General features: G+C 35.9%; 4 protein-coding genes across 4 annotated transcripts; 2 read left to right on the top strand and 2 right to left on the bottom strand.

The window, feature by feature from the left end:
* Positions 1-436: 436 nt before the first annotated feature.
* LOC147276227 (uncharacterized protein At4g08330, chloroplastic-like) lies at positions 437-1420 on the top strand. The gene is made up of 2 exons (XM_086253292.1): positions 437-606; positions 1078-1420. Exons 1-2 carry the CDS (start codon positions 581-583, stop codon positions 1418-1420), a joined length of 369 nt encoding a protein of 122 aa, XP_086109418.1. The 5' UTR covers positions 437-580.
* Positions 1421-1427: 7 nt separating this feature from the next.
* On the top strand, positions 1428-2729 carry LOC147276226 (RNI-like superfamily protein). The gene has a single exon (XM_086253290.1). It carries the CDS (start codon positions 1428-1430, stop codon positions 2604-2606), a length of 1179 nt encoding a protein of 392 aa, XP_086109416.1. The 3' UTR covers positions 2607-2729.
* Positions 2730-4997: 2268 nt separating this feature from the next.
* Positions 4998-7507, bottom strand: LOC147276225 (Cytochrome b561/ferric reductase transmembrane with DOMON related domain-containing protein). The gene is made up of 4 exons (XM_086255245.1): positions 7307-7507; positions 6810-7212; positions 5820-6109; positions 4998-5243 (listed from the first exon to the last, which is right to left on the bottom strand). The coding sequence occupies exons 1-4, from the start codon at positions 7487-7489 to the stop codon at positions 5013-5015; spliced, it is 1107 nt and encodes a 368-aa protein (XP_086111371.1). The 5' UTR covers positions 7490-7507; the 3' UTR covers positions 4998-5012.
* A 983-nt stretch (positions 7508-8490) lies between these two features.
* Positions 8491-12910, bottom strand: RNS2 (ribonuclease 2). Its single transcript, XM_086255250.1, has 9 exons — positions 12590-12910; positions 12394-12422; positions 11862-11935; positions 11554-11655; positions 11431-11434; positions 11087-11178; positions 10035-10196; positions 9602-9701; positions 8491-8792 (listed from the first exon to the last, which is right to left on the bottom strand). The coding sequence occupies exons 1-9, from the start codon at positions 12808-12810 to the stop codon at positions 8740-8742; spliced, it is 837 nt and encodes a 278-aa protein (XP_086111376.1). The 5' UTR covers positions 12811-12910; the 3' UTR covers positions 8491-8739.
* Positions 12911-13083: the final 173 nt, after the last annotated feature.

Here is a 13083-nt window from a genome sequence, read left to right as displayed (position 1 = left end):
TTGTACCATAATAGGTACGTCATTACCTGTGTCAAAAATCCATAAAATAAAAAAAACAAGTGAAATTTGAATTTCAAATTATGTGGCAATATATGTGTCAAAAATAAGAGTTAAGTTCAATCAACTATTTTTAATCGGTGAACCATGATCCCATTTGAAATTTGCACAATGAGTTAATTTGGGTTTTTGAGATCGATACACAATGGGCATAAAGGAAAACTTCACAATTTCCTTTTTCTTTTTCTACATTAAAAATTTTATAGGTAATGGATGTACTACTCAAATAATTAAGGGCCTTTAGAAGCTCAATTCTAAAGGCAGCTATAAAAAAATAGAAAAATTTCCAAGGCGGGCCAGAACAAGCCCAAGTCCAGCCCATATATACATTGTTTGGGTCTGATTCTTGTCATTTCAGCTGACAGCTCCACACGCCAATCCGGCAACAAAATCCCTTGACGAGGCACCAACAGGACTTGCGAATATCCCAAGGAAAAGACGGCTTGGGTCTGATTCATTGTCAACAAATATTTCAATTCAATGGGATCGGATGAAAATTTGGTCTGATCGTGGATGAGTGAGGATGTCCCAAGCTGAGGTCTCCTACAGGTAATCCCCATTTCCATTTCCATTGCTCTGAATCTGAATCTATTCTCATTTTATTTCTTTGCCCAATTTCAATCCCATCACCTATGAGCATATGCCAAAGTTCCCTGTTAATTTTCTCAAATACCGTTATTTTATTTTTAAAAATGGTGTTTTCTAAGGCAGCGACTGTGTACTGGGTGTACTGGGTATTGGGTAATGGGGACTGAGGAATACTTTGCAATACTTTGTGACGACGATGAATATTTAGCCTTCATGTATCTAATTTCATTGGGTTATTGCTTGTTTTCCAAAACTTGATTCAAGTCCTTAACTTTATTAGTACACTTCATTAGTTAAAAATGACCATTGCCCAAATGTGCATGCTATGCTATCTTTTATTTGTTTTATGGGATTCTGAAACTGAAATTTACCACAAAAAAATTGTTTGATTGTTGTGTAGAAATTGATTTTTTGTTTTTGAATTCCTTACAGTTGTGGGTCTTGTGGATACCCTTTGAACTTGTCATCTTCAAATCGTATGACCTCTGGGTCTGGCATAGGCTCTGAATATCAAAAATCCATCAAGAAAGGTTTTATTTCCTTCCTCTCAGTTGATCTTAGTCGGTTCACGCAGGTTGACGAGGTTAACTGTTTTCCTGTCTCTTGGGGCCGTTATCGTTCAAAGACAAAACTCCTTTGCCGGAAATGTGGGGTTCATATCGGTTATGGATATGGAGACTCATCTGTTCTTTGTGGTTTTGACTCTCCCAACTCATCTGCTTCATCTTATAGAAAGTTTAATATAAAAATACGAGCTCTACAGCCTTCCGAATAGTGCTAACATGCAACCTACTTGTAATTCTAGTACCAATACTCTTACCTCCATTATGGATCTCCCCGAGGACTGCCTCTTCTTTATTTTCCAACGCCTTGATTCAAGCTCTGACCGCGAATCGTTTGGCTTGACTTGCCATCGTTGCCTTCATATTCAAAATCTTAGTCGTCGATCCTTACAGTTTCAGTGCTCATTCGCACAACTTGATGCCTTCTCACGTTCAAATGAACTTGTCAACATTAACGCCATCCATCTTCTCAGGCTGCTAACTCGGTTTCAACATTTACACTCATTGTCCTTGTCTGGGTGCACAGAGCTACTTGATTCAGGCTTGTACCATTTGGCAAACTATGGTTCAAAGTTGCACGCGCTTCACCTGGATTGTTGTTTTGGTATTACTGATTGTGGGTTGTCTTCGGTAGCTGCTGGTTGCCCCTCATTGCAAGTTATAAGCCTTTACCGTTGTCATATTACTGATATTGGGTTAGAAAGTTTGGCTATTGCTTGCGTAGCTTTAAAGGATGTGAACCTTACATACTGCTTTTTTATTTCTGATCATGGGTTAAGAGCTCTTTCACAAGGGTGTCGCGAGCTTCAGGCAATCAGGATATCAAATTGTAGGGGTCTCACTGGTATTGGCTTTAAAGGTTGTTCATCAACTCTAGCTTATGTAGAAGCTGAATCTTGTAAGCTTGAGCCAGATGGCATTTCGGGTATTGTTAGTGGAGGTGGGATTGAAAATTTAAATATATCTGGTTTAACATGGTATAAAGGTGGAAATGGTTTGGCAACAATTGGGAGAGGATTTGCCTTGAACCTTAAAATTCTTAACCTTCGGATGTGCAGAACTGTTGGTGATGAGTCTATTGTAGCTATTGCAGAAGGTTGTCCACTACTTCAGGAATGGAACTTGGCATTATGTCACGAGGTCAGGATAGTTGGATGGTCTTCTATTGGGATGAATTGCCATAAATTAGAGAAACTTCATGTGAATCGATGTCGGAATCTATGTGATCGTGGGTTGGAGGCTTTGCGAAATGGTTGCAAACAGCTCTCTGTTTTGTATATGAGCGGGTGTAGTGGGATTACTTCTACGGCAATAGAGTTGTTCAAATGTTATAGAGGTGATGTTAACATCAAGGAAGAAGAAAGAATGTGTATAGGACCTATCTGGACATTAAGATGATAATAAAGAAAATTGACTTATTTTAAATGAAAATGTCACTAATTTTCGTTCAGACACTCAAGAAAACTTGTTCAGTTGTAATAGAAAATCAAAAGGCTACAATAAATAGCTTGTTTTTCTTGACATCTTGTCAACTTCTGTAGTTACTTCCACAAATCACCGGGACTATGTTGCAGCCTGTGTTTGATCAACATTACATAGCCACTGATTTGTTGTTGCTATGCCTTGTGCATTTTTCTAGTTCTGTTGCAGATCCTGCTGTTCAGGACCGTCCTGAAGTTTTTGTTGCTGCTGATCCTGTGTGTTGACTTGATGCAGCGAAAGCATCTGTCCGGCAGAGGCTGTATCCATTGCATTATTTCTGTTTCTAGGAGATGAACAGTTGACCATGGTGCATTCAGCCTGTTGAATTGATCGTTTCAGATCTTGGATCTCTTTTTTGATTTCAACAATCAAGGCTGCCAGTAAAACATAAAGATATTAGTCTGTTCATTGTAGATGTCTAGTTGTCAACTAAATGCAAGGATCACTGTCAAGAAATGCTCTTTTTATTATTGTTGAAATACCAAAAACACACAGACCATAGCAGTAAGAAAGTAACCCTTATAGTCTTGCAATTCAATTTGTTGCACCATACGGTCTATACATTCTTTCAGTCTCTTGTTTTCGGCATCAAGGCAAAGGACATCTGTCTGCTGTGAGAAATGTGATTAGTAAATGTCGTACCAAAAAGATGGATTCTATTTACATAGGTGAGTTTCAAGTGAGGTTCACATAAATTCCAATGTGACCGATAAATGTGGTACAATAATTTAAGTGCATGAGTTTAGCATCTATTCCTTACTTAGTCTTGAGTTGTGAAACTAAAAATCACTATCTGCTGAGTTTTACTTTTACCTGATATGAAGTCAATTGAGCAGATAGAGTAGCTGATTGCAATTGCAAGGCTGGTAGTTCACGTTCAATCATGTCTTGTTGCAGCTTCTTCATGTCTCTTGACCACCTGGCTGACATCCAGTTTTTCCAAATTCTATCACAAATTTCATTAAATAAATATAGCATGCCACTGATGTTAATTCAGATCACCAGCATATGATCAGTTAACTCAAGAGAAATTTCAGACTGAAGTAGGTCACATGTGACTGTGAGTTGTATCGATATTGTCCCAATTTAACTATATTATTAAGTTTAAATGTGAGGTAAAGTACAATTAAAAAAAAAAACAACAATCACTTAGGATAATTATATTTGATTAAAAATTTTTAACAATAATTATACCTAAAAAATGAATAATTCCATGTCGCACAATAATGGAAGAAGAATGTTTTCATTGAAAAGCAAAAACAAATGAATGAATACAAAATAAGCCGGCCAAAAAAAAAAAAAAAAGACAAAAGCCTGTCTATAGTGAGGTGCGAAGGTCAATCGATCCCTTCAAGAGAGGATGAAATAATGGGTGGGATTCAATCCCAGCCCTCCACGCATATTAAAGGAAGAAAATAAGGGAAAAAAAAAAAGCTATTGATTCTACGTGTTATCTTTTTCATCACGTGGTCACGTGATGAGAGGTAAAATGCATCAAATGGATATTGAATGAACTTTGCAAATTAAAACTTCATAACTAGTGTATACACGCTATGTTTTTATTTCTTTCATCACGTGATCTAACACGTAATGAGACGTGATAAAAAAGACAAAGATAAGAGGAGTGTAGACACCACGTTACAAGTTGTATGCCCATAGAACTGATACCATCAATTGCAATAGAGATATTTCATAGATAACTATACCTTTTGGCTCGCTTTGGATCACAGGGAGCGATTTCTGCAAGGTTTGCAGGAGGTTTTTTCTTGATGCTGGTGCTAATGCTAAAACTTCAAATTTATATCCTACTAGTTAGGGTTAACCTGAAGAATTTACATGCGCACCATTAAATTAATTTACAACAATATACTAAAAACAGTTTATACATGCGTGATTTATTTTTGGTGAACTATACATGGATGATTAAACTTGACGAAAATATAAAAGGAAACAAATTTGAAATGTTTATCCCATTGACAACCATTATGTAATTTCGGATTGATGGTTTGAAATCATTGGATTTATTTCCATAACCGGATCATAAAAATGGCAGGGGAGTTAAACAGTGGCTAAGAACGGATTTCTATGTATCTATATATGTATTTTTCATATCAATAAATTGAGGTAGATTTGCTTAATTTCAACACTTTGGATACTTTTTTTATTGTCAATTAGTTTTAGGATAGATGCTTATATTTTTTCAGAAGGTGTATATCACGTCATATAATAAAAAGGAAAAAAAAAGAGAGAGATAATTTTCAATTAACAATACAAATTAATTAATTAATAGTCGAAAAGGCACAAATTATTACAAAAAAACTCTTATTTTCTAGACCACAATCTTAACTCTAGTATAACAGCAACAACAAATAAGATAGCAATAACAACTCCATAACCAGCATTCCATCCCTTTCCCTTTTCTCCTAAATGAATTCCATAGAAAACATTTGCTATTGCAAAAATAATCAGAATCCTTCCCACGCTTTGATGGTACCAATTCCAGTATTTTCGTGCCTTTGATGCCTTGTCTGGTCGAACCAAAAGGGCCATCACCTATAATAACATATACCAAATCAATAGAAAACAATGAAATATTCTTTTAATATAACAAATATAAAAGCATAAGATACTTATGTTTGACTATGTGAATCTGTACCACACATTCAAACTTGAATCAATATAATCATAGACGAAATTAAAATTTCAAAATAGACTAAAATGGACTTAAGAACTAATGTTTGGGTAGACCGGACCGGATTATAGCCCATACAACTCCGTACACAGATCTATCATTAAACATAATTAATGATCTAGATTCAAAATTGGCAACATAAGCATAAGCATCTTATGTTGGTAGACTGTTTGTCAAAAGAACAGTTCATATGTTTGTATAAATTTGAATTTCATCTATGGCTACGTCACCTATATATATATTTTGTTAAACAATTTAATATTATGTTGTTAGATTGATATAATCTAAATTTTTCTTTTTTGGCCAAGATATAATCTAAATTATAAAATATGTGAATTCTTATTTGAATGTGTGGTTCAAGTTTATAATTTTATAACATAATATTGTGTAAACATATGTGTGTGTCATGAGTCATGAGGGATAAAAGAAAGACAAACCTGAAGGGATCCAAACACAAGAATGAAGATACCAAGAGCTTTGTGGGTGGAGACATCAGCATTGAGCTTATTGTTCAAGACAAATCCACAAAGAACACCTATTATACCGAATATAAACCCAAATGATTGAATGCAAGTATGAAGATAAAACCAAAGTGGATCATAGGGCTTTAAGTAACGAGCAACTATTACTCCGATTATCATCAAAATGCCCCATCCTAGCATATTTAGCACTCCATGGCTCCTTCTTAGTCTTGAATATGGACCAACTGCACTTGATGTACTTTGACCTGTTTCATATATTGCACAAAAAAGAGGGAAAAAAAAAAAACCTTTGAATTAATGTTTTGCATTGATTCAAAAAAGTAAATACTCTATTGGGATTTGAAGCAATTTGAATCTCAAGTTCTCAACCAGAATTGAATTTTGATCTAATCAATTGATGAACATGAATATTTTTGATGACCAATAGTGACCAAGTCATTAAAACTCTAATATAGATTATGAATTTGTTTAGTAATGTTTTTGGAACGCCTAAAAATGGTTTTAGTAGTGTATAGTAGAAATAGTCAAAAGTGCTTTTTGGAATATGATAATATTTTTTAGTGCTTTCTGGAAAACCACCTGATAAGTATTTCATTATGAATCGTTTCGTTCCGAATACATTTTAAAAAATCACTGTAGTTTTTAATAAATTTTTTATGTAATTCTACAAAAGCAATCCCAAACCGCGTTTTAATTTCAATAGGATCAAGTCACACTCACACCTCTTATGAGGTGGGTGCACGCATGCATCAGCATTCAGCTCAACTACAGATAGCATGTAGCTGTCATGGTTCCACCAGTCAAAATAAATGTGATTTTAGGGTCAGCATCACAATTTCCATAATTCCTCATGTCCCTAATTCACACCAAGAAGAAAAGAAAGAAAGAAAAAGACCTCTAACACTCTTTAATTAACATTGGTTGAGTTCATGTTCATGTACTGACCTGTGATATAATTTATGGAGGTGGAGACCCTGTCCTTGTGCTCAGTCAACCTGTAGTTTGGTGCCACAGGCAGCACCCCAATTTGCCCAACTGAGTATATGACCTTAGATTGTGGTTGGTTGGTCTCCAACTGAAAGGCCATGTACACCCTAGAGGACTGAGATGTAATTAAGGAGAAGTTGCTGAGGACCTGCAGGTTCCCTTTGTTAGGCTCCACAAGGCTTGATGAAGTCCCACCCAAGTAGTACTGTTTGATCAATCCTACCCCATCTGAGGGCACCCACCCCACAATTGCACTGGACCCCACCATCTGGCCATTGCTTGAGAACCCAATTGCTATGTAAGAGTTTGTAGCTGGTGCTGAGAGAAGAAAGGTCCATATATTTGGTGTGGTCTCTGAGTACTGCAAGAATGTGTTGATATTGGTTATTAGTGAATGTGAAATTGAGATGAATATGAAATCTATGAATCATGGAAGAGAGATGTGGTTGACTTACTCTGAGAATGTAATTCTGAGCATCCCAAACAGCCCGGCAGTTGAGGGAGGCTGCATCAAAAGGCAAATTAACATTCTGCAGGTTTAGACTAGAGCTGCAGGAATCTATTTGTGAATTCACTCTTGCTAATAAGCCAAAGATGGTGAAGATGATGAAAACTATGATTTGGAAACTTTCCTTCATCTCTTTCGCTCTCTCTCTCTCTCTCTCTCTCTCTCTCTCTCTCTCTCTCTCTCTCTCTCTCTCTCTCTCTCCCTCTGTTTCTAGGTGGGCTAAAATAGGCAAAGTGGTGGGTGATCATTGATTCATTTCAATATATGTTACCTAGAAGAAGTTGACAATGCTCATTATTCTAATGTAGCTAATAAATAATTGAAGCTGTTGTAATCAACATGATATGCCTTGTGCACTGACAATTATTATTGTAATGCAAAAAGTTAACTTATATGAAATATATTCATTAGGTAAGCACCATGACCAAGCTTGTTATTCTGATTTAGAAGACTACTTTCCAAGCATGCAAATCAGATTTGTGACATAAGCAAGAATGGGTTCAAGACTTGTGGTAATGCATCCATGTGTCACAGTATCAGCAGTTACGCAAGGGAAATCCCTCGTCCACAGAAAAATCGAGTTCACATTAATGTAGGAAAGTGAATCAGAATTATGATATGGCAGACCTGGACCTACAGTTTAGGACTTGAACCAAGACAAGTAGACAACCCACACAGTCTGTGTGTAACTTGCTATGATCTGATCTGGTATATCATTTTTCTAATAGAAAGAACCCACTTTGTGAAGACCAACCTTTTTGAATCTCTTTTGTTTTATTTAATTATTTACGAATTTTATAGTACTTTAATGTAATTATGTTATATTCCATGGTTGGAGTAGAGCAGTGAAGTACAAAGCAAGAATATATGGGTGGCCAAACCACCTCCACTGAAGACATCTGAATAGGTGGTTCAAATAGTACAATTCAAAGGCACCCTCTAGTGTCTTCCTTTCTCTGTTTTCTGTATGTGGTTCAAATAGTACAATTCAAAGGCACCTCTAGTGTTTTCCTTTCTCTGTTTTTGTAGTCACTTTGTTACTTACTACAAGGGGCTAGAAATTAAACATTTTTAATTATCATCATCACAGAGAGAGAGAGAGAGAGAGAGAGAGAGAGAGAGAGAGAGAGAGAGAGAGAGCATAATTTTATAACCAGGAATCCATTTTTTTATTTTTGGGATATGAATTTACACAACGTTTTAGGATACAGATAAATTGTGAAGCAGAACCCAATTTTATAAAAAGAATGCTAAGCATATCCCATTTTACATTTTTGGGATCTGAATTTACACAACATCTTAGCATACAGAGTGTGTACGAAGTTTGTAGCTTTGCTCAACTGAATTGAGCAGTCTACAACAAGCCAACCCCCCAAGATCTCACATAACATCATCAGCAGCCCATGAAATCTCGGTTTCAACATTGCCGGCCCCTGAACATACAGAAAGAGTAAATTAATCCAAACTGGAATTCTCTACAACCCTATAACAATATTTAATAATTATATTATTTCTTTAGATGCAGTATTGGAAAGAAGAGGTTCAGGACAATCATCAAGCTAAAATGTACAAATTCCTCCATAATAGGATAACATTCTAATATGGACAGATTCCAACTTTCAGATGATAAAAAGATATTCCCATCTGTATCATCCAACAATAAATCCCAGTGTTGTTGAGAGCAATGCTATGATACCCATGAAAGAATTGACTGGAAAAGGTACCCATGTAACCTCAGATAGTAAGAAAGAGGGCCAGTCATGAATCTAGAACAACTGTTGGATGATAAATTTAGGATTCAAAATGATGCACTCACTAAGGTATGCCCCCAATGACCTGAAGACAGAAACACGCACACAGCTGTCATATCCTTAAGCCCCATAGGACAAGAAGCTCATAGAAGGAAGACCATAGGAAAGTTAAAAAGCCAGCAAGCACAAACACTTGCAACTAGAAACATTTCCTGACAATGAGCTGTGCCCCCAATATTCATGCCCTCCCTACTCCAACAGAGTGGCCATGGGTTCAATTCCTAATAGAGCAAGTAATTGAACCCCCACTAGATGGTCCCCTTGGATCCAGATTAGCTTCATTGCAAGTAAAAAAGCCATCTATACCACATGTTATTGGCAGATAATGAACATTTCAAACCAATTTAAATCTAGAATTCATAAGAACAATGACAGACCTAAGCTGTACAAATAAATGTGCTATCACATAGCTACGGTTTAAAGAAAATTACCCAACGATGCATATGCTGGTAAGCTGACGTAATTAGGACATGAACTACTCGAAGATAACTTGTCGTTTGGATTGCCAGATCCAGTAGCACAATCCCGAGGCTGCAATAATATCAAACATTCATAATACATAAGAAACCTCTGCATATATAACAAAAGAGCATAATCCAAAGTGGACCACGGGATTTCTCTTCAATGCCTATCTCAAATAATCTCAATCTTCCAATATGTTGCTACTTTTCAGTTTTTCAGAAAATGGACGAATTCAATCAATGAAATTCCAGCCCCAAATGCCTGAAATAAAATGCACTGACAAAATGGATAACTCTTAACCACCACAACAATTAGGTCTGACTCCTCAATCTAAAGCAGTGTCTAATTTCTTTGATTCAGTTTATTATAGGATTTAAGGCAAATTCTAGAAAGGAGACTAACCTTGAAATCCTTGTAGAAGCATAGATGAAGTTCCTCCACAGCACCTTTTCTGCAAACCAACTTTGGGGTTGCCCGGAAAGCATTCTGAATGGCAGAAACAATGCCTCCAAGAGGATACTTTTCAGTATTAGAAGGTACATATCCAGCTTCATTCAGGACTTTCTGAGAACAGGGTAAAGAAACTACCGTTACACATCAAATACATAAATAAGATAAACTCCAAGGTTAAACCAATTTCCAATAAGAAACACAAATGATGAATATGCATGGCAAAAAAAATTCTTAACAATAATTAGGGCAATTATAGGTTAGAAACATACCAAAAGTACAACAAGAAAGCCAAGGCACCTAGGAAACAATGATTTTTAGGACCCCAAAATAAGAGGCAACTCAAAAAAGTCTCAAGTGCCACTCATGAATTTTTTATCAAAACAAATAAATACAGATCATCACAAGAACGTGAATGTATGTTTCTCTAATCTCCTAGCATGAATTGAAATTGCAAGCATTAAATAGGATTTTGGAAACCTTAAATTAAAACAGAGGGGAAAGTTCATCTCACTAACAGAATTCCCATGTTTCTCAATAATAATCTATCAAACAGAGTCTGAGATATTTTTATGCACATTTTTTCAATTCAGAACAGAAAAAGCTGTTATTACTACTACTGCCAACATAATTTGATTCTGTTCATTGCAGCCCATCAAACTTCCACTACATTCAAGTTGTATAAACCCACAGGTATTTTGGCATATATCAAGATGAAGTCTGCCTTGTAAATAGTATACAATTACCAACAGAAGCCACAGTATCTTATAACAATAGGGCAACAAATTTAGAACAACTTAAAAGTTCATGGACCCCATGCATGGATGACAAGCCATCAGACAGTTTTGATACCTTAATGAGGAGTAAATGAATAATACAGAAGTAACAAAGGACAATATAACAGTATGCTACCAATATTTCATTCTGGTATGAGCATATAACCAAGTGTGAAAAGCATGGCAGGATTAGTTTTAATGTACAAATTTCAGTTCTCTGAAACTTACTGTGACATTGTATTTAAAATAGACATTGAGGGTCGTCAGAAAGTAATTGTATTCATCTTTAACTACTGGAGAGGAGCAAGTCCCATGCTTCTCTGCAGGTAACAATGAAAAATGAAAAAAGAGTAAGATAAATGCAGGAATCAGAATGCATACATGTGATGCAATCCAAGCAAAAGTATACTTGCATGCTTTTTCAAGCCACCATAATGACCTCATAGGTCTACATTCAATCTAATTATTTCAAATAAAACTCATAAACTAAAAGAGTTCACAAGCAATGCCTACAGAAAAATAACTGATTCTTCATTATAAAACTATGAAGAGCAAAAGATGAAGATGATTACCCCACTGCCATTGTAATATCGCCCAATCCAATCATTACAGAAACATAAGAAGGAAGAATAGTTAGCTCTCGGTTAGGGTCATTAAAAATTTGAAAACAAAATAAGTCAAAAACGGATGACCACCTCATGACCCCAAAATGATCCTTTTCCACCATGGCAGGATGATGGTTTACCACAGCTTAGAGATGGCCAATATTTCTCCAAAGCGTCAACCAATGTTGAGATCTACACAATACAAAAAGAAAAAGTGGTGAGATTTAGGTACTATCTCTGCTAGAAATATCTAAGGGGAAAAAAGCGTACTGGAAAAGAAAAATTGTAACTGCTGAGCTGAACTATGAATACAAGTCAGAGGATGTCCTTTGAACTGAACTATTTTCTTAAATATTGAAAACCCCAAAAAGGATGTAGACACAAAATAAAAAACAGACCTCTTTTTCATCAAAACTTTTCTGTGTGCAACAGGCAGGCCAGGTTCCATCATTGTAGTCAGCCCACAATCCATCTGCCATTCAAGTATAGAATGCCGGTTAGCCTATTTCCCATGCCTATGAAGATATGTATGCATATAATATCATATTACCATCAAACAACAGTCAATGGATATGGGTTGACCGACTTTGATCATGAGTAAACAATAAATTGAAACCCTTTTCCTGAATTAATCTCAGAATGACTTGCCAATTTCTGGGTTGTCTTTTAAAAACAATAAATAAAGATTCTATATTTCTGAAAACACAGAAACTGTCGTTTTGATATCTCCTACAAACTACAAAGGGACCAATTCGAAAGAAATATTCAGGAAACAATATTAAAAAAAGAAAAGAAATAACAGCTGCTGACTAAACACATATGGTACATGTTCTAAGCAAAATACTTTTGACTTCAAGCTAAAATCAACTTATGCCATGCTTTCAATCTTGGCAATACACAAAAATTATACGCTGGTAGCTGTATACTTACGGATTGTAAATACGGTTGGAGAATTTGCGCTGGAATAAGAAAAGAGAAAAAACAAAGTAGAAAAATCACCTCAAACATCAAAGTACAAACAGCAAAAATCAGCCTAATTTAATCAAACCAAAGTAAAAATAAAAATAAAAATGATACAATCATCATTAAAAAGAAAATAGAGATAGAGATGAAAGAGATTATGAACCCTCGGCAGCAAGCATTGGAGGAACAGCAATGGCGGGTGTGTTGGCAGTAAGTGCCAGGCCATTGCAGGGCCAAGTTGAAGTAATCGAACTCCCTCTGCGCTCTTTTAACTCTGCTTCCGATTTCGATTCCGATTCCAGTTTGATTGGCTTCGATTAAACACAACGAAGCCGCCAATATCAATGTTGCTGCAGAGAAAAATCGAGCAGAGAGAACCGCCATTTTCAAAGAGACGAGAAGAGCCTGAGGAATTTCAGATGGATCGAGTTTGGTTTATATGGACACTCAAGGGTAGATTTGTCATTAGAAATCCTCAAAACCACTCCTTACTTCTTCTCCAATAATTCTCTTTTGTTTTTTGGGTCGAATATTCTCCAATAATGCTTGGGCATTAATTGCTGGTTGCTGACGTTAACCGGAACTTTTTTTTTTTTTTTTTTCAATTATTCTGTCATTTTAGAAATGAAGAAATGGTAGAACTAGAAGTGGCTGAAA

Source organism: Dryas octopetala, chromosome 8 (genome assembly GCF_963921425.1).
Source record: "Dryas octopetala chromosome 8, drDryOcto1.1, whole genome shotgun sequence".
In the NCBI taxonomy this organism is placed as follows: Eukaryota; Viridiplantae; Streptophyta; class Magnoliopsida; order Rosales; family Rosaceae; genus Dryas; species Dryas octopetala.
Note: the sequence above shows the minus strand (reverse complement) of the source record. Positions and strands in the feature narration are given on the sequence as shown.

Excerpts from the sequence above, each read along its gene's own strand:
- LOC147276227 (XM_086253292.1), top strand. The coding sequence starts at position 581 with ATGTCCCAAGCTGAGGTCTCCTACAG. Across the intron at positions 607-1,077 it reads CAAGCTGAGGTCTCCTACAG|TTGTGGGTCTTGTGGATACC; the intron begins GTAATCCCCATT and ends AATTCCTTACAG.
- LOC147276226 (XM_086253290.1), top strand. The coding sequence starts at position 1,428 with ATGCAACCTACTTGTAATTCTAGTACCAATACTCTTACCTCCATTATG.
- LOC147276225 (XM_086255245.1), bottom strand. The coding sequence starts at position 7,489 with ATGAAGGAAAGTTTCCAAATCATAGTTTTCATCATCTTCACCATCTTT. Across the intron at positions 7,213-7,306 it reads CTCAGAATTACATTCTCAGA|TACTCAGAGACCACACCAAA; the intron begins GTAAGTCAACCA and ends ACATTCTTGCAG. Across the intron at positions 5,244-5,819 it reads TTGTGTTTGGATCCCTTCAG|GTGATGGCCCTTTTGGTTCG; the intron begins GTTTGTCTTTCT and ends ATGTTATTATAG.
- RNS2 (XM_086255250.1), bottom strand. The coding sequence starts at position 12,810 with ATGGCGGTTCTCTCTGCTCGATTTTTCTCTGCAGCAACATTGATATTG. Across the intron at positions 12,423-12,589 it reads TCCAATGCTTGCTGCCGAGG|CGCAAATTCTCCAACCGTAT; the intron begins GTTCATAATCTC and ends TTCTTATTCCAG. Across the intron at positions 9,702-10,034 it reads GCTTCTACAAGGATTTCAAG|CCTCGGGATTGTGCTACTGG; the intron begins GTTAGTCTCCTT and ends ATATTATTGCAG.